General features: G+C 34.2%; 1 protein-coding gene across 3 annotated transcripts in view; it reads left to right on the top strand.

Moving 5' to 3' along the window:
* Positions 1 to 20,163, top strand: part of MPP7 (MAGUK p55 scaffold protein 7) — a 241,825-nt gene that overhangs the window by 165,516 nt on the left and 56,146 nt on the right. For all 3 annotated transcript variants that reach the window (XM_088789450.1, XM_088789453.1, XM_088789457.1), the window contains exons 6-11: positions 2,098 to 2,229; positions 12,357 to 12,438; positions 12,982 to 13,067; positions 15,787 to 15,861; positions 16,054 to 16,250; positions 16,720 to 16,784. In XM_088789450.1, the coding sequence (XP_088645576.1) occupies positions 2,098 to 2,229; positions 12,357 to 12,438; positions 12,982 to 13,067; positions 15,787 to 15,861; positions 16,054 to 16,250; positions 16,720 to 16,784 (637 nt within the window). The remainder of the gene's footprint in view (positions 1 to 2,097; positions 2,230 to 12,356; positions 12,439 to 12,981; positions 13,068 to 15,786; positions 15,862 to 16,053; positions 16,251 to 16,719; positions 16,785 to 20,163) is intronic.

Here is a 20,163-nt window from a genome sequence, read left to right as displayed (position 1 = left end):
ACTCACATTAGCTGTTGGTAGGGGTGTAATTAGGACAACCACTTTAAAAAAATTGTTTCTATCTACAAACAATTTTGAATATACTTATAACCCATGACCTAGAAATTCCACTCTTAAATATACTTAACCAAATTATGCATGCAAATATATATGCATCAAAAGCCGTGAAATATTTATAGCAGTATTATATATGATATTCAAGAACTGAAAACAACCTAAATGTCCCTCAATAATGGGCATAATGGGTAAAAACACTGAAATATGCATATGTTGGAATGCTACATAACAATGGAAATGAATGGCCTCTGCTACAAGTAACAGCATGGATGAATCTCAACAACTTAGTATCAGAGAAAAAGTGAATATGCACTTAGAATTCTATTTATGTAGTATTTAAATTAGGCAAAACTGCCACCTGGGGAATAAAAGGCATGATGACTAAAGGAGCATAAGTGAGGGCTTCTGAGGTTCAGTTAATATTGTATTTCTTGTTTGGGATTGTTTGCATGGTAATATTCAGTTTTGAAAATTTGTTGTGCAATGCTTGTGAATTGTGTACTTTACTATATATATGTTGTAATCAATTTAAAAAGCTTAATTAAAAAATAGACACCATTTATCATGTTATAGTCAATAAAAAAGCTTAAAAACTAGACAGCATTTGTTTACCATCTTAGAGCTTCTGTTTCGGTGGCAGCAAATATTAAAAATATGCATATAAAAATGCTTGTATGGTAATGAACTATGAACATGTAGGAAGACAAAGAAGAAGATACTGTATGATCAAGTAACCAAGTGATTTGCTTTTATGTTGGGTGTTTTGGCCAGACCTGTGTGAGAAAGTGTTATTTAATCTGAGTAAGGAGGAGAGTGGTTGGTATAAGGTATGTTTACAGAGGAATTGAAGACTAGGACATGCTCAAGAGTTCGATCTTCATCCAAACCAAGATCAGTGGGTAGCTTTAGAAGAGTTATTAGCAGGCCAGTTATGTGATTTGATCAAGTTTTAAAATAATCACTCTGGCTACACTGTGAATTATGGATCTGAAAATGAGCCAAAGATGAATGCAGTTCGACCATTTAGAGGTTATTGCAATCCTCTAGGTAAAACTTGATGATATCAATGATCTAGACCAGGGGTCTGCTAAGGTTTTATGTAAAGTGTCTCTTGCTTATGCTTAATTTTGCTATTGGAGCCTAACAGCACCCATTGATAATACATCAGTGAATGAGCATGGCTATGTTACTATAAAGCTTCATTCATAAAAGGATGTGGCATAGTCTGTCAACCTCTGATCTAAACTGGAGAGTATACATTTTGGAAATAGAAATAACAGGATATATGGATTGGATCTTGGGAGTATGAGAGAAAAGATTTCAACGTTGATTTTTAGGCTTCTGGCTAGAGTAATTTATGGATCATGGCATTGCTGATTAGGGAACAAGTTAAAGTCTAGACCTGCTCAAAAGTGTAGACCTAAAATGTTAAGTAGTAACATGTCAAGGTTCCTGTGTTTTTCTTATCTTTGGTCTATAGTGACAGTATGGCAGTGTTTTGTGGGGTTTTATTGCTATAACAGTTATGACTAGAAATAATTTTATGTTTTTATACTTACTATACTATAAATGAAAAAGTGAGAAAACAACAAAAGAATGAAAACTAGTCAATCGTATTGATCAGCTCTTTTTGTGTTTTCTGCAAAGAAAAAACACATAGTTTTCTCAGACTCCTACTGGCTCACTGGCAATATATCTATAACTTCATTTTCTCCCTCCTTTCAAACGTAACAGCCCTCGCCCCTGCCCCCAACTGCCATCCTTATAAGGATGAACCAGAGAATATATAGGTTGAGAGATATTTTATGCTGATTCTTGTCATACATTAATGGCATTAGGGGTTGGGGTGGTAGCTGAGTGGAACTGCCTTCTGCTGTTCTGCATATTCCCTGTCTGTAAGAGTCTTGTTTCTTCAAGTATTTGCCTTATTATAATTGTTATGTCAAAATTATAACGCCACTTTGATTTTCTTTATACTTTGATGGGTGTGGAGTTTTGTATTTGATTAATATTATATTTGCCAACCCTTAACTTTGATAGGCTTTGCTCTCTGTACATGATACTGTGGCTCAGAAGAATTATGATCCTGTATTGCCTCCTATGCCTGATGATATTGATGATGATGAAGACTCAGTAAAGATCATCCGTCTGGTCAAAAATAGAGAACCACTGGTAAGTTTTGGTCTGCATCTTGTGCTCAGGTATGAGTGGATATCATGATAACACCATATCTGATGGGGACATCCCATATATTCCTGTCTTTAAAATACACTTCTTCTGTGCCCTCAAACTTGAAAATATGCATAAATGGAACCATCTTGTTTAACCATTCTTCTAAATCCTATTCTTTAAAGAAGATGGTTCCATTTATGCATATTTTCAAGTTTGAGGACACAGAAGAAGTGTATTTTAAAGACAGGAATATATGGAATGTCCCCATCAGATGTGGTGTTATCAGGCATTCTATTGGTTATAAATAGCAATAATCTTTAAAATGTGACTTGTTGACATTTATAAAAGAAAGCATAACATTCACCAGTCACAGTTGATTTGAGATTAAATGGTACAACTAAAAATAATTGCTTATGGCTTTTCTAGAAGGCTGATTTATTTTGAAGTATTGAGCAGACATTATTCATGTGTCTGTCTGATACCTCAAAATGTAACCAGAATAATGTGCCCCGCCCCAATGCTCAATGATGTCATATCGTAATCTTCAGAACATGTAGATGTGTTACTTTACATGGCAGAAGGGAATTTCCATGATTAGTTAAGGATCTTGAGATGGGAAGAATATTCTGGATTATCTGGTGGGCCTAATCTAAACACGAGGGTTCTTACTAAAGTGAAGGAAGGCAGGAGGGTCAGAGTCATAGAAGAAGATAAGATGATGGAAGCAGAGGTTGGTGTGATGTGGCTAGAGCCAAGGTATGCAAGAAACTTCTAGAAAATGGAAAAGGCAAGGACCAGAATGTATCCTAGATTCTCCACAGGAATGCAACCCTGCTGAAATCTGGATTTTTGGCTCCACAAAACCCATTTTGGCCTTTCTGCCTCCAGAACTGTAAGATAATAAATCTGTGTTAAGTCACTAAATTCGTAGTTATTTGTTATAGCAGCAGTAGGAAATGAATGTAGTGTATCCATATTTTTATGAAGCGACATTTAAAAGAAAAATAAATAAATTTTGTAATCTAGCAGTTGATTTTAAATGTAGCCCATTTATTCTACTTAAGACATTTTTTTGTGTGTTCTTAAAGCAAATAGCAGTTGGTAATGCAATAGATATCGGATGCTATGTTAAGTACTTGACATGCATTATATTTAATCCTCGTAATTGACATGAGGATCATAGTTTCTTTTTTTATAGACTGGGAAACTGATATTCAGAGAAATGAAGCAAACTTACCCAAGTATCACAGCTAACGAGTGGTAGAACTAAGATCCCAACTTGGCTCGTTATCTGCAAATACTAGTTTATTCTTCACCATATTGTGTCTTTATACTTTGCCCTTTTTGGTAGTTTTAATCTTCCTGTTTTGTTTTAGGGCAACTTTGGTATATTGATAAATGCATTGGACACTCTTACCCCAAAAAATGTACAGATATGTTTGCTTATTATGTAAGTAAGTTTACTGAGTCCCTGAAGCTCATCCATGGACATTCTAGGGCTCCCTGCGTTCTTGGCTAAGACTGTTTAATTTAGGTTATACCTTTCTGCTTTTTAGCTGTGGTTATAACTCTGTGTTGGTGACCCAAATATCTCTTGATTTTTATGGTACACTTAATCAGAATAGGTGATACTCACATTGGATGTAGAAAGAGGTATCTCATGGACTATCACCACAAAGTGACTAATTTTTGGTGGATTCTGTGCATCTGTTTGTCAATATGAAATACATTTTTTGTTTTGATAAGTTCAGCCTATTAGGGAGATAACTGAAAGACCATCTTCAGGAGCTCAGTAATCCATTAATAATTTCTTTGATCAGTCATAGTTTTCCCACGGCAGTAGTTTTTGGTATGTTGGTTTGGTGAGCCAACAAATAGTCATCAGCAACATTTAAGTCCCATGCCTCCTGATGAAATAAGATCTTCAAAATGTGTATAAAAGAAATTAGGAATTTACTACATCAAGGTTTTACAAAAGGTTTAACTGGACCTACTGTAAATTAGTTTAAATTTAAACAAATTGAATGAGGTATATAAAATAACCTAAAGTTGTGTTATAATTCATTACTAAATATATTCTTTAGCTTTAATAAGCATGTAGCAAGTGAAATAATTAGACCTAACTTTGAGGTGGTGATTTTTCAGCTATTACCCTCTTTTGTTATAGCTTATATAATATAGTGTGTTTAAAATGAGAATCTGAACTAGGATGGTGGCAAGAGTGACATGTTACATTTGATAGGTCCATGAAAATCTTTGAATATAGAGGGCAATAGGAGAGAGGAAGTCAGCAGTGCTACAGGAGGTTTATATTTAGGTGACTGGAAGTACTGTACATTCAATTAGCAAGAATACAAGGAAATGCATGGGGATGAAAATGACTAATTTTCTTATGGTTATACTGAGCCTGTGGAGCTATGCAGGTACTAGGAGGAGGTTAGATATTTAGGGAAGAGAACCAGGGAAATTTCTTTAAAAATAAGTTCAATTGGTTAAGTTGTTTTTAAAAAAATGAGTATTTCTCATAAGCATAAGTATGTTTTCCATGTTTATAATATTTGTGTATTTGGGGGAGATTATAAGCATTTCTCAAAACTGTTCAGTTTATTAGTATATTATGGTATAATTTGGCAACTTTGTAATATACTTAATAGCATTTTCCTCTCCACGTCACCTTAAATTTGGGTGTTTATAAATTTTAGCTCCATTTCATTTTATTCTTAATTCCTATTCTACTTATTTGCCTATTTTTGCATGAAGTTTAATTATTTTCTCTCTGATACTCAATTATTTTAAAGTAAAATAGTAAAAGCTTTTTCCCCAAACATGCGATAACTTCTTTAAACTCTAGTTTAGTTTTCTCCAATTAATGCGTCTTAAAATAATTTTGAGTTCTTTCAAATTGTTTTACTTTAAAAAATTATTTTATTCAGTGATGTTTTGTCTTCTTCCGAGTGAGCCACAATTTGATTGTGTGATTTCTGTTAAAAGAGCTGTGTTTTAAAAATACTGGGGATGCCAAAAAAATGTATACACATTTAATGTAACATCTCATTATTATTATTAGTTTCAAGTGTACAAAATAATGTAATAGTTAGACATTTACACACATCACAAAGTGATAACCCCCTCCCCCAATCAACTACCCCTCTGACATCATATACAGCTGTTACAGTTCCACTGACTCTATTCCCTATGCTGTACTCCGCATCCTGTGACTATATATATATATTAAATTATAGTTGACATTCATTATTATTCAGCTTCAGCTTCAGGTGTACACTGCAGTGGTCAGGCACCTACACTGTCCATTAAGTGGTCTCCCTAATAAGACAAGTGTCCATCGGATACCCTACAAAATCTTTACAACATTATTGATTATATGCCCCAAACTGTCTTTCGTATCTCCATGGCAATTTGTGGGTACCCATTGTGCTTTCTAATCCCCTCACCTTCTTCCTCATCCCCACCCCCCTCCCATCTAACAACCCTCAGTTTTTTCTCTGTATCTCTGAGAGACTGTAAGATAACACCTCTTAATGTATATACATTTTAAGAGACGTTATCTTAAAATGTGTATAATTTTTTTTGGATCCCTCTGTAAATAAAAACTTCATATAGAAAACAGGACTTTTAATTGGAATGAAGAAATTCCCAAAATTATGTTGAGATACATGACAAAAGTATTAAGATTTTAAATGTCATTTTAACATTGAAGTAGGAAGTCTAGTAAGGAGAATTCCTTGTTTTGAACTTTTTAACATTGAAGTAGGAAGTCTAGTAAGGAGAATTCCTTGTTTTGAACTTTTTCTCACCCAAATGTATAATCAGTGTATTATCTTCAGTTTGACAATTATTATAAAGGTAAAGTAGGGTTATTGGGTAAATTTAAAGTTTAAAAATGAACTGCCAGAAAATTAGAAAATATTCATTTTTAACAAACTTGTCATTTTACATTTGTCAAATGTCATTTGTCAGTTTGGGGAGGTTACTGAAACAACCACAAAACTGCCAAGAGGGGAAGGAAGCAGAAACCAAGAGAAGACTGAGTCTGAGGCATCTTTAGGAGAATGAGTCAAGTAGTAGGAATCAGAATTGGGTGAGGGGAGGAAAGCAAAGGTGAAATACATTTCTATCAAATGGATGGTCAGGAGCTATTTGGCAAATGAGTCAGGAGAAAAGGCCATACAATTTAGCAATGAAAGGGTTGAGTGATCGGCATTAAGACTGTAATTTTGTTCTTAGACCCAGGTATAATGTGGTGAAGTGAATACTAAGCTTGCATTAAATGACCTAAGTGGGGGTTAATATGGTGTCACTTATTTGCTCTATATCCTTATAGCAGCAAGTCACTTAACATCCCAGCCTCAGATTCCTTATCAGAAAATTAGGAGCTGTACCTCTTTGAGAGTGTTTTAAGTATCACTGAGATATAATGTTTTTGAAATGCTCTGTAAGTTCTTATATGTTATGCAAACATTATATAATGTCATATAGCCTATAAAGTAGAAATTAGATGACAACTGTTTAAGCAGAGGATGGTTTCCTGGGAGAAGAGGCAGTGAATAAAGATCTTACAGGCATTTGTAATGGAAAGGGAAAACGGTAATAGTTTGAAGGGAGGATGGAGAAAAGGATTGAGAGAAGGGGGAGAAAAGGATTGGTCAGGATGCAAAGAGCAAAGCTCTCCTCCCTTCCTTGTGAGTGTGGAGCAGTTTATATTTGTTTTATCCAGAAGATTAATTTTTAGACAAGCTTAAGAATATGAAATTCTGTTAGTTGGTAGGTGGCTTTGATCCTAAATTTTCAGTGTTTTTGCATGGGTGATCCTCTCAGCTCTTCTAGACCAGTGGTTCTAAATTGCTCTATTATAGAATTGCCACAGGTGCTTACTTAAAATGTGAACTTCTGGGCCACTATTCCCAAGAGTCCACATCAGTAGATTTTGGGTGGAGACTGGGTATCTAGATTTTAAAAAGTGTCTCAGAGATTTTTGATGCAAGTATTTGGTAAACCATACTTTGAAAATACTTATCTTAAAGGTTCAACATGAAATCGACTATGCTACCTTCTTAAGGAGGTCTTACAATGTTGGCAGTGTTATAGTACACACAGTTTTTTAACTCCAGGAGATCTTGATAACCCAGTTCTCCTTTATAAACCATTTTATAGAAGTAGCAACAAAAATCTAACCAGAATTTTAACTTCTCAGTCTAATCTGAAGCTCTTTATACTCTTATTTTTTTGTCAAAATCACATAGGATAAATTCAAATCCTGTGCATCAGGACTGTCAGCTTTTGCACAATATTACATATAATGTGCTCTATTTTACTAAGTTTTGATCTCTTATTTTTATGCAAGTATGTTGCACTAGGACTACATCAAGGAATAGTGATGATAGGTGTTTAGAAAACAGTATGGAAATATACCGAGGTGTGATAAAAAATATGGTGAATATTTAAATTAGAAAAAAAAAAACAATTTTATTACAGTGAAAGACACTGCTATTAATTTACCTCAAAATACTCCCCCTCACTTCGAACACACTTATCCCATCATTCTTGCCACTTTCCGAAGCAGTTCTGGAAGTCCTCTTTAATTAATGTCTTTAGTTGTGCTGTCATGGGTGCCTGGATGTCCTGAATTGATTCAAAACATTTACTTTTCATTTTGATTTTGGGGGAGAGCCAGAAGTCACACGGTGCCAGATCCAGTGAATAAAGTGGATGAGGACACACCATAATGTTTTTATTTGACAGAAATTTCCATACCAGAAGTGATGGGTGACACAGAGCATTGTTATGATGGAGGATGAAACCGTTTGTCCATTTCTTAGGCTGTTTTCTACCCACGTTGTTTCTTAAACACTCTAATAAGCCCTTATAATATTCAGAGTTTACTATAGTGTTCCTGGGTTACAAACTCAGCTCACACAATTACATCAAAGGTCAATAAAAAACAATTAATATCACCTTGATCTTGATTGATGTGCTTTTTTCGTATGAGGAAAACTGGGTAATTTCCATTGAGAACTCTGAACCTTGGTCTCAGGATCATAGCCATAGACCCAAGTTTCATCTCCCATGATGACATGTCTTAAAAAGCTGGAATCTGAAGTGGCTCAATCGAGCAACTCCAACGAAATTGACAAACGCCGTTGCTTTTGTTCGAAAGTCAAAATGCATGGAATAAATTTTGCACTCACTCACCTCATGATCAAATCTGTTGTTAAAATACTTTGAACAGAACCATAAGAGATGTTCAGATCCTCAGAAATTTCCCTAATAGTCAATCGCCTGTTTGATCAAATCATTTTGCTTACTCTTCAACGTTCTCTTGGGTTTCTTATTTGAAGGACTCCCTGTCTCTCCTCATCTTCAATCTATTCACAACCATTATGAAATCACACTTGAAACAGTTGTAAACTGTCTTTATGTTCACTGCACCATCACCATAAACTAATTTTAACATTTCGTGTATTTCTTTAACACTTTTTTCAAGTTTGAAGCAAAATTTCATGTTAATGCGTTGTTTGTGATCCATGATTTACAGCACACTTTAAAACACACCTTCTCTCAACCGTAGCTTACACTCGACTGACTGCACCCAACAAGTTGAAACTTGTCACACACTGTTACTAAGGTGCAATGCGCGGCTTCCCGTATTGAAGATCCCTGCCTTTCTGCTGGATGGCACTTGGCAGCAGCATTCACTGTATTTTGTGATCCCACTTAGTAGATATCTTCAGGAATGAAGGGATCCAAAAGAAGGTTGAATTGTGCCAGTATCACATAGAAAGTGAGATATCATTCCTCAGGTCCATAGTTTACCATCCAACGATAGGGAGAACCAGCAGATAGCAAGTGTATTGTATTCCAGGGTATACTCATATCTATAACAAAATAACCTGTAAGTGTGGAGTGCTCTTTGTTATCTACACATTCTGGAAGTGATTTCATCCAGCCCATGGCTTTAAACAACATCTGTATGCTGGTGACTTCCAGGGCTGTTTCTCTTCCAGATCTTTTTTTCTGATTTTTAAATTTTTATGTCCATCTGTCTACTTGATATCTCCATTTGGATGTCTAATAAACATCTCAGTCTTCACATGTTCCCAAGTAAACTGGTCTTTGTCCCCAGATGTGTTTCCCCCATAGAGTTCCCCTTCTCAGTTGATGTCAATCCCATCTTTTTAGTTGCTCAGCCAAAAACCATAGTCGATCTTTGATACCTCCCTGTCTTTCCCATTCCATTTCCAATTCATTGGGAAATCCTTTTGCTCTACAATAATATACCCAGACCACTTTCCATTATCTCTCCTCCTTCCTGTCAGATCTGAGCCCCCCTCCTCTTTCTCTTGGATTATTGTGACAGCCCCCTATTTGTTTCCTTGCTGTAGACATTGCCTTCCTTCACTCTTTTCTTAGCACAGTACGTACAGTGATCCTTTTAGATTGTGTCGCTCTTGCTTTTTAGAACCCTGCAGGTTCTCCCTGTTTTCATTCAGAGTAAATTTCAGAGTCCTCACAATGACCTACAAAGCTCTGCCTCATCTAGCTCCCTGTTACCATCTGACCTTACCTCCTACTGCTTCTCCCCTTTTACTTTACTCCAGCCACACTGGATTCTCTTCTCTTCCTTGGATGTTTCATTCACAGCCCACCTCAGCACCTTTGCCCTGTGTGTCTTCTTTCTTTCCTTTAGGCTAACTCCATGTCCTTCCAGTCTTTCTGTACTCACATGTTATCGTTTCAATGAGGCCTATGTCTTTACATCATCTTCTCCCTACCTGCCCTGGCACTCCTGATCTTTCTTACCCTGCTCTACCTCCACCATCCCCATAGTGTTTAATCACCTTCTGACTTACCGTATAATTATTTTGTGTTGTATTTATTGTCTGTCCTTTCTGTTAGAATGTAATATCCATGGGCAGTGGGAGCAGAAATCTTTGGTTTTTGTTTTTGTTTTTTGTCACCATTGTATTGTAAGCCCTTAGAATAGAACTTGGCACATAGTAGGTTCTCAGTAAACATTTGTCAACTTCATTGAGTCACAGAATAAGTCAAAGGGAATAACTAGCATTAAGCACAATAAATAGGACGGCCTTATACTGAAAAACAGTATACCCATAGTGGAAAAAGATTTGTCCCAGTCCTAGTTCTGTGTTATAAACCACACACAAATTTTGTGGGTAAAACAATAATTTATTGTTATCGCTCATAGTTTTAGAGGTTGGCAGGCTCAATTAAGTGGTTTTTACTTGGAGCCTCCCACATGTAGTTATGTGGTGGCTGAAACTGGAATCATCTGAGGGTTCTTTCATTCCCATGACTGATGCCTGGGGTAGGCTGGGGGCTGGTGCGGCATCTCTTTTTCCAAGTGGCATCTCTACTTGGCTAGCTTGGGCTTTCTCACAGCATGGCTGTAGTCATGATTTCTTACATGGTGGCTGGCTTCCCATACAGCAAGTGTTTCAAGAGGCCCAGGTAGTTGCTGCAAGCCTTTTTGTAGCCTTGTATACCTCAGAGTCATTTTTACCATTTGATGTGGAAATATGACATACACATACAAAGAGGGAAAGGATCAGTGACCTCCATAAGTTCAAGGTTCCACAAGTGCAATGAACTTAGGCCTTTATGAACAAAAGGTTATAGAAAGATAATAGGGTAAGCAGGTTTGAATGGTAATTAAAATTAAGAATAGCAATTCTGATCAGTTTGCCTTTGACAAGTCCTGACTTTACTGCACACCAGTTGTATGTTTTTGGACAAATTATAACCATTTGGGATTCAGTTTATCATCTGTAAAATATTGATAAGTAATATTAGGTTAGTAGACCCTTCTGCCATTAGGCATACTTTGCTGGGAAAGTTTTGGATACATTATTAAGGAAAATGAAAATTGATCTAACCAAACTAATTAGTTGTATTAACAATATTACATTTCCAGTAATCTTGGTTACAAGTTAACTGTTTAAAAGCAGAAAATACCAGTAATTGTCGAGTCTAAGGTTTATGACCATAGAGATGCTCATTCAAGTCTTTGGCCTGAATGCATATATAGGTGGTGAAAAACACCACAAAATCACGCTATCACTTAATTATTTGGTTTTTACTATTGTAAGATATGTATCTGATAGCTGTGATATATAAAATACACTTACTACAAATGGATTTCTAATTTTGTTTACAAACTTATTTTTTAGTGATAGAAATGTATTTCTTGACATACTTGAGAAAAAAAAAATCAATTTTCTTCTTTGGGGTGAATTCTGCCACCACCTACTGTAATCTTAGCCCTGTGATGTGATGTGGAATGGCTTTTCTAAACCAGTACCAGTTTCTTGGAAAGGAAAGTCATGAGAAGCCTTCAAAGTAACCATTTGTGCCTGATGTTCTTACAAAGCAACATTCAGTTAATCTGCTTCTGAACATCCATAAATGAAGAATTGCTGGATTCTTTTTGAAATTGTTTCCTAACCTTATGCCAAAATGTGAGTTCTGTTTGTACCAGGGGACAATCCTAGTACATAAAAACCCTGGACTAACAGTTCTTTCTTCCATTAATTTATATTAGCCTTGGGTAAGAAATACAGCTAACTTTGGAGTTTTAATTTTTTTCTTTATTGTTATCACTGAGTTTCTTTATTATAATAGTGTAATAGAAGGATCCCTGAGCTGAAAGTCAGATGACCTGAGTTTTGTAATTTATGTAATTTATTCTATTCACTTACTCATGCCTATGTATCGTATACCTTCTTTGTGGAGTATTTTAAAAATAAATGAAAGGAGGAAATGTTTTAAAAGGGTAAAAACAAATAGTATACAAATACAAGGTATTATAGTGGAAAGAAGATATGTGTCCTTTCCACAGTGTTGAAGAAGTTAAAGACCTCAAAAACCTTTAAATTTTGCTGAAAACTTAGTGTGTATGGTAGAAAGTTCTGCACCCCGTAATGAGCATTTGTAAGACAAATGGCAAGATGTCTATTCTTCCTGCCTCATTCCTTTAATTTTTTTGTAGTTGCTGTTTTCATTTTTTCCAGGTGAATGTCTTTACTTCTGCCTCCTCCTTCATATTAGCAGCACACACATTTACCTACAAATACTTTTGTTTTTCTTAAAAGGGAGCCACCATTAAGAAAGATGAGCAGACTGGGGCAATCATTGTGGCTAGAATCATGAGAGGAGGGGCTGCAGACAGAAGTGGTAAGAGTTTAAATGTTAAGTGAATATAGACAAGTCATGTTGAGTTTTATGTGTAATATTTCCAATGTATAACTAAGAGGATAATAATCTTTTGATGTAATACAGCAAAATAGGAAATAAGGTATTTTCCTTTGTGTTGAAATACGGAATTGAAATAAATGAAAAATAAATCTCTCTCCACTTTCTTAGTTTACGTGGGCTTCCAAAGTTATATTAAGACTTGTTTCAGTGTTTTCTGATTTAAAAGGTACTACTAAAAGCATGCAACCTTTAAAAAAAATAATTCTTTCATAAGATGAAAATAAGGTGCATTTCTAGACACAGAGCAAGATGCTCTTGTCATTTCTTTGCCAGCATTATTGTGTTGTCTTGATTCGTTGCTGTAGAGAGGCTCAGAATCTGAAACCTGAGAAGCATGAATGTCTCCTTACCAATCCTCAAATGTTTTAAGGGAACAAAACAATGCTTTAAGTATGAACACAATTGCAAATTAGTTACTTTGGTAGGTAACACTGCTAATTTACCAAATTTGCTATTTCTCAGGTCTTATTCATGTTGGTGATGAACTTCGAGAAGTGAATGGGATACCAGTTGAGGATAAAAGGCCTGATGAAATAATTCAGATTTTGGTAAGCTGAAGTTGTATTTTAAAATTGCAATAAAAACGAAATTGAATTACTATATTTCAGACGTGGTTATGATATAGGATTTGGATTTAGAGGTCCAGGGTTTGAATTCCAGCCCCATCACTTAATTGCCATGTCTTTGGAAAATACCTTAGCCTTTTTATTGTCTCAGTGTTTTCATTTACAAAATGAGAATAAGAAGAGATAAATATCTCACTGGAGTGTTTTGAGAATTAAATGAGCTAATGTATGTAAAGAGTTTATTATAGGGCCTGTCTCAAATTATGTACTTAATAGACACCATTTACTCTGTTGTTGGTGATGCATTTATCTTTCTCTTTCTCCCATTGACATAGCCAGACTATACGCTATACTTTCCAGGCATATAAAATAGTAAAACAAATTTAGATGTCTTATGAAATCTAGGACAGAACGAAATTATGTTAGGTCTTGACAATATTAATTCTCAAGTTCATTTGTAAGCGTAAAATGAAGGGACACGGTCCCTGTTATGTATGGAAACATATTATAAACCTACAGAAATAAAAAGAAAGTTTGGCATCTCAAAGTAGACCTCAGTATATATGAAAAATTAATATATGATTATGATGGCATTTTATATTAGTGGGAAACAATGAAATCATTTCATAAATGGTATTGGATTTATGATGATTCAGTTAGAAGAAATAAAGCCAGTCCCAATGTTATAGCACACACAAAAATAAATCCCAACCAATTAAATATTTAAGTTTTTAAAAAAATCACAAAAAGTTGAGAAAGACTTTAATGATAAGAAATTCAAATAGAAAATAACTGAGATGACTATAGAATTGAAAATTTTCTATATAGAAAATGATGCCATACATAAAACTTAAGAGATAGAGATTGTAGGGACAAAATTTCAGTATGCATGATAGAAGGCTAATACTTTAAGGTATGAAGAGTTCATAAAAATTAGTAAGAAAAATTTACAGGAAAATTGGCAAAGCATATGCACAGAATTTACAAAAGAAAATGTGATGTCTGAAAAATATTGGATTGTTGGGTATTTAAAAGCTTGATAATGTCTAGAGTTAGCCATATAAATAGATATGTTTATATGTCTTTAGTAGTAGGATAAATTAATAGAGCCTTTTGAGATGGCTATTCAAAACTATCAAAATTTTAAATTTGCATACCTTTTAATCAAGAAATTCAATTGTTGGGAATTAACCCTAAGAAACTTATTTGGCATATGTGTATAAACAAGATATTTTAAAAATAGATTTAGAAACTATCAAAAAAGTTTCATTGATTGAAGAATCATTTATCCATATGATGAATAACTGTGGAGCAATCACAATGGCTGATAGACATATGTGACTTAATAATAGTAATCATTGCTTACATTGATTGAGCCCTTAATGACACTGTTCTAAGGGCTTTACATATATTACCCCCCACACACACACAAACGAAGAATGGGAAGGGATTACAGAGAAGACTTTTTTGCTTTCTCTCTACCTATACAATTTAATATTATATGAATTCTTACTAAGATTTGTGAGTTACTTTTATGTTAAGCACTAACAATGATATGACCATTTTGAAATCATTTCTTTATAAAATTTTGATATTTGTACTATTAAAACCCCATGTTACTTGAGTCTATGCTGTGCTGGAGCTCCTTCTCATGTTTGTAACAGCTCATTCTATGCAACTCTTCCCAGCTTGGCTTTCAATGACTTCACACTGGTAAATTGAAATTGGCTATGGTGGGAGTATTTATACCATGGAAATTGGCAAACAATACAAATCGGGGCCTTTTTTTTTCCCTTTCTTTTTATTTTTTATAAAACAGAATCCTGGTTTACCAGCACTCCATTGATAGTGAGCCTCAGAGAGACCTACCCATTTTCCCCTCTCCCCTCTCTCCTTTCCTTCCTTCCCTATCTGCCTCTTCTCCCCCTCTCTCATTCCTATTAAATATGTGCCAGATATTTATTGCTTTCATGGAGCTTACAGTTAGCAGGGTAACAGATATTAAGAAACAATTCTATAAATAATTATTTAGATATTGTTAATGATAAATGCTAGAGAATGACATGAGAGTTTATCAAAGGAAGACCTGTTGTCTGAGATACTCAGCTAAGAGTTATTGGTATGGCTGCTTGTTCTAATTAAATTGGAATACTCAATCCTTTCATTTTTTAAATGAATCTATTACATTTGGTATTTCACTCACCAGACTATAATAGAGATGAATATTCTTTATTATTTTTTCTGATGAGCATTGCAACTAATTGAATCATATATTTATATCCTCATTACTGACAATATAGGTGTCTTGTTTCTAAAACATGGATGCTAATACTTAAATGTAATAGTCTCAATCTTGCACATTATCAGTTCTCAACAGTTATTATTGTCTATAAGTCACTGTGCATATTCTGTGTTTCCATTTTCGAGTAACTTGACATGGATGGTAATATATTCATTGGCATTTTAAAAGCGCACAGGAGGTAAAAGTGGATTTAGTAGTTTGTTTTTTAAGTTATTTGACAAACTTTAGTGCTTTCTCATGTTACAGGAATTTCTACAAAAATAGTTTCCTCATTTTGATCTAAGAGTAGAAACCCCAAGCTTGTAAATTTCAGAAACATTTAGTTTTCTAACTTATTTTGCCTTCTTTCTCCTTGGCTCTAGAAGTTTCCTTATAACCCTTTCTTTCCTCTGATATCAGGCTCAGTCTCAGGGAGCAATTACCTTTAAGATCATACCCAGCATCAAAGAGGAGACACCATCTAAAGAAGGCAAGGTAATTATTCCTTAAAAATCTTTTTTGTAGGGAGACTAGTGTTTTTCCATCTAGTGCACATCTTCTTTGTCAAAACAAATTTATTATAATATTCTATTTTTAAAAAATTATTCTTAAATCAGAGTTTGAAGAATGTTGGTGATTTCACATTTTAAAAAGTATTTATTCATTTTAAATGAAACTTTCTTCCAGATGTTTATCAAAGCCCTCTTTGACTATGACCCTAATGAGGATAAAGCAATTCCATGTAAGGAAGCTGGGCTTTCTTTCAAAAAGGGAGATATTCTTCAGATTATGAGCCAAGATGATGCAACATGGTGGCAAGCAAAGCATGAAGGTGATTCCAATCCCAGGGCAGGCTTGATTCCTTCAAAGCACTTCCAGGAAAGGTGAGCTACTGGCAAGTAATGATGGCCTTTCTTCAAGTGACCTTTTGTTCTCTGCAAAATATCACTCCAGCATGGTTGTGATAAAATAAGCACTAAAACCTTGCCTTAGAATCCTTTATCCCTCAGGTTTAGATTTCTGTTTTGTCTAACTAACTATGAATAATGACCAAAAATAATATGACAGTACCAGGTCATAGACGGTTTTTGTTACGAAGCAAATGGAAAATAGCACATAATATCTGAAACTGTATTGATGTGAAAGACGGAAAAGAAGAGTGATTTTGGAGTGGGGATAATTTATAAAAATTTGAAAGTAGAGGATTTATTTCTTAATTTGAATAGATTGCATCATGTTCATTTCCCCCCTAACTTTCCATTTTTTTCCTTAAGACTTTTAATATCTTGGTGTTATATTAGCCTTGGATCTGGACTGAAAATTGATAGGCATATTGACCTTCTTTTTCCCCAGGAGATTGGCTCTGAGACGACCAGAAATAATAGTTCAGCCCCTGAAACTTTCCAACAGGAAATCATGTAAGTTTGTTAATACGAATTCGGAATAACCAAATCTTGCTGTTTATTTTTGACTATTTAAAGCAGGTATTTGTGGTAGAATGAGAGATCATATTACCTTGTGATAGCTTTTGGAACATCATTTCATAGGAACCAAACAAATAAGAAATTCATAGTAGGAATAGAAAAGTGAATCTTTTGAAGAAAGGTGTGTTTGGAGTTATTTATAATAAACCCATGACTCATTCTTTAAAAAAAGAACTAATAACTGCTACACTCTTTGATTTATGAATTTAGGTATTTTACAAATGTAACTGCAAATGCAGCTCCTTTATTTCTCCAAAGCCAGGAGGTTTGGATAAGGTATTTTTTGGTGAAGATTAGGGGGAAATATCCACCACATTGTTGGGCACAAAAGCAACTGTGCCTGAGAACAATTAATTGTTCTTCCTTTTAGTTTCTTGTTTATCCAGAATCATGGTAACTCTAGCCCTTAATTTGTCTGTTTGGAGTTATTACCAGACTAGACTAAAAGAAAGTAAGAGTAAGAAAAAGGATGATGTGGGATTACTAAAAAAGATAGTGTAGATTTAGGTGCATTTTTTTCTTTCTTTCAACCTACCCTTGTCTTAGCTTCTCATTACTTCCCTCTTTTCTCAAGTCCCCATCCCATAAATGTTCTACTTCATCTCTTCTAAATGTTTCATAGTTCTAGTTATTTTAAGAGTTAAAAAAAAAAAAAAAAAGCTCTTTGTTTTCAGTATGGAAATTGTACATTAAAAGGCAAAATGAGCAAATAAATGATCCTGGAATTTTACACCAACATCTGTTTTTAGTATTGTTGCATTTTTCACATCTCCTGTTATTTCTGTCAGTTTGTAGAAGCTTATAGCCCAGGAATGACATTATAAGAGAGCCAAACTACAGTCGGTATAAATCTCCTAAACAAGCAAATACTTCAAGTGCAGCACTGATTCAAAAGCCTGCTTGTTCTTGCTTCACTGTCTGAGCAAAAGGAAAAAACACTTGTCATACAATGCCACATGTATTGTGACATCAGAAAGCTTAAAGTGTAACCAGAACATTGCATTATTTTAAAGTGTGATGAATTTTCACTGGTAACTCATCTAGTTCAAAGGGTCTCTGAGGCATCCACCTGACTTGCTCTTTGAGGGTTTTTTAAACTTGGGGCTGGCACATTTCTAATATAGTTGGTGCACGTGGGATAAAATATGTGTAGCTAGAAAATGAAATAAATGTGATTATACTTGAATATGATTCCATCCTCAAATTTGAGTGTTAGGCAACTTCAAAATGTACAATTTGATATAATTATGAATTTTTATTTATTTCAAAATTTTGATAAATATGTTTAAAGAAACATACAAAATGGATAGATTGTCTTTTTAATCCCTCTCCCCAAACTGGTTTCAGTATAAACGTGTGTGAATGTGAGGGGGGTGTGCGTGTGTATGTATGTGTGTGTAGAAACATTAATTGTAGTGGAGGCTTTTTGTCTGTTGACTTGCATAATTTCTTTTATATGTTAATACTTCAATATTTAAATCTGAGTAATATTTATTCCCAGATTTATCTTTACTGAAATGTCCTCTTTAGGATGTTTTAGTGTTTTTTTTCTTTTTCTGCCTCTTGAATACCATTTAAAAATGCTTACTGATTCTTCTTTCACCCTTTCTTTCTCTTTTCTGTCTACCTCTTTTTTATTTAAATTTTTTTTTTTTTTTTACTAGATTCTGATTCACTGAGAGATGAATTGTTTGTTCCCATATACAGATGTTCTTTATTTTTAAATAAAAATAAATCTGGTCAATATTATCCAAATTAAATCAGTAGTATATAGTATATATGATCTTGTTCAGAGAGACAGTATATGTCTATGAAAATTAAATAGAAAGCTAGTGTCTTTATTCTAAAAGAATTAAAATTCCATTTGAAATTTCTTTGATGTTGTCTCAGAAACCCCTAAACTCAAAAGTTATGCAAAACTCATTGTACTGGTTGTGAACATTTTTAAAGGTATTTAAAAGCACTTTGTTTTATAACCTGTGTATTTGATAGTGATTCTTTATATAACTAAATTTTGTAAAGGCCATCTGACTGAACACTTCCTGGACTTCAACATTTGGTACTTAGATTTTTGGAATAGGACATTCGTGTTATAATGCTCTGTGCTAAATTATAGAATAAGGCTCTGAAAAAAACCCCAGAAAGTTGATATAAAATCTTTTATCTTTATGACTTTGAATAATTCATAGAATAGGTTTTAAGAAAAGTTTTTTATTTAATGTAAAATTTCTAAAAGAAGAATAATTCCATCATGTTGATGTTTATAAGTTTATGAAAAAATACGCTGATAAAAATTTTCTGCACTAAATTTTTATAAATGCATTTAAAACCTAGGAAGATATTGTTAAGCATTGAATTTAGAATAATAACTTTAGTCGGGTAATAATATGTACCAAATTGGCCAGCTAACTTTTTTCACAAAGTTGTTGCTTGTATTACTATGATTTTACTCTTTATTTGATTCACAGTGTATCATCATAACTAAAGTTTGCATGGAGGAAAAGTTCATGGAAGATGGCTCTGGAACTATAGGGATTCAGTTAATGTCAACATAGGAGTTAAGAAGGAATGGAGAATCCCAGTCCTATTATCTTTGCTTATATATTTACTAGAACACTGGATCCCAGCTCCATAGTAAATAAAATCAGGAGCCATGATAATACTGACTACTTTGGATATATGGTAGATAAGGGAAGGAAAAAAGCATAATGGCTTTAAAGCTCAAAGTAGTTGGTATTATGCAAAACTCTTAAGTGTGTTTGGTGTTCATTTTTGATGCTTGTTTTTTTCCCCTCCCTTATCTACCATATATCCAGAAAGTAAGCTTATCGAGCAATATAATTTGCCTTTTAAAATGAAGCATACCTAAAAACTAAAACATAAGCTCTCAAAAAAATCATTCCTAAATCTTAGAAGCTTGGTATAGGGACTCACCTTTTCTTTCTCCTCTCCTATTTTTTTTGGAAAATAGCTCATCCAGCAAAAAAATTATTAATAGAATTTTGTGTTCCCTCCCTCCCTCTTTCATCCAATGATAGGATCTCACATAATGGAGATTATGTCACAGAGACACAGGAGCAGGCCAGGAAGTCCGATAGGTTTTTCTTTGATATGACTAACTTTTAGATTATTACATGAAAGACACAGGTTAAGTGTTTTGGAAATGAGTAAGAGGGTATCTTGTGTCTCAAGTAGCATATAGGAGGGGTTTTCATGACAATTGGCAGCTTGCAATTTGTGTGTCGATATACTTTAAAGTACTGTATGATTTTTCTGCCAAAAGCTTATTTTTATAGTTTAGTTTCATATGTAA

Source organism: Rhinolophus sinicus, chromosome 1 (genome assembly GCF_057876585.1).
Source record: "Rhinolophus sinicus isolate RSI-liver-muscle chromosome 1, RSI-T2T, whole genome shotgun sequence".
NCBI classification, from domain to species: domain Eukaryota; kingdom Metazoa; phylum Chordata; class Mammalia; order Chiroptera; family Rhinolophidae; genus Rhinolophus; species Rhinolophus sinicus.
This window is presented reverse-complemented; position numbering and strand designations above follow the sequence as displayed.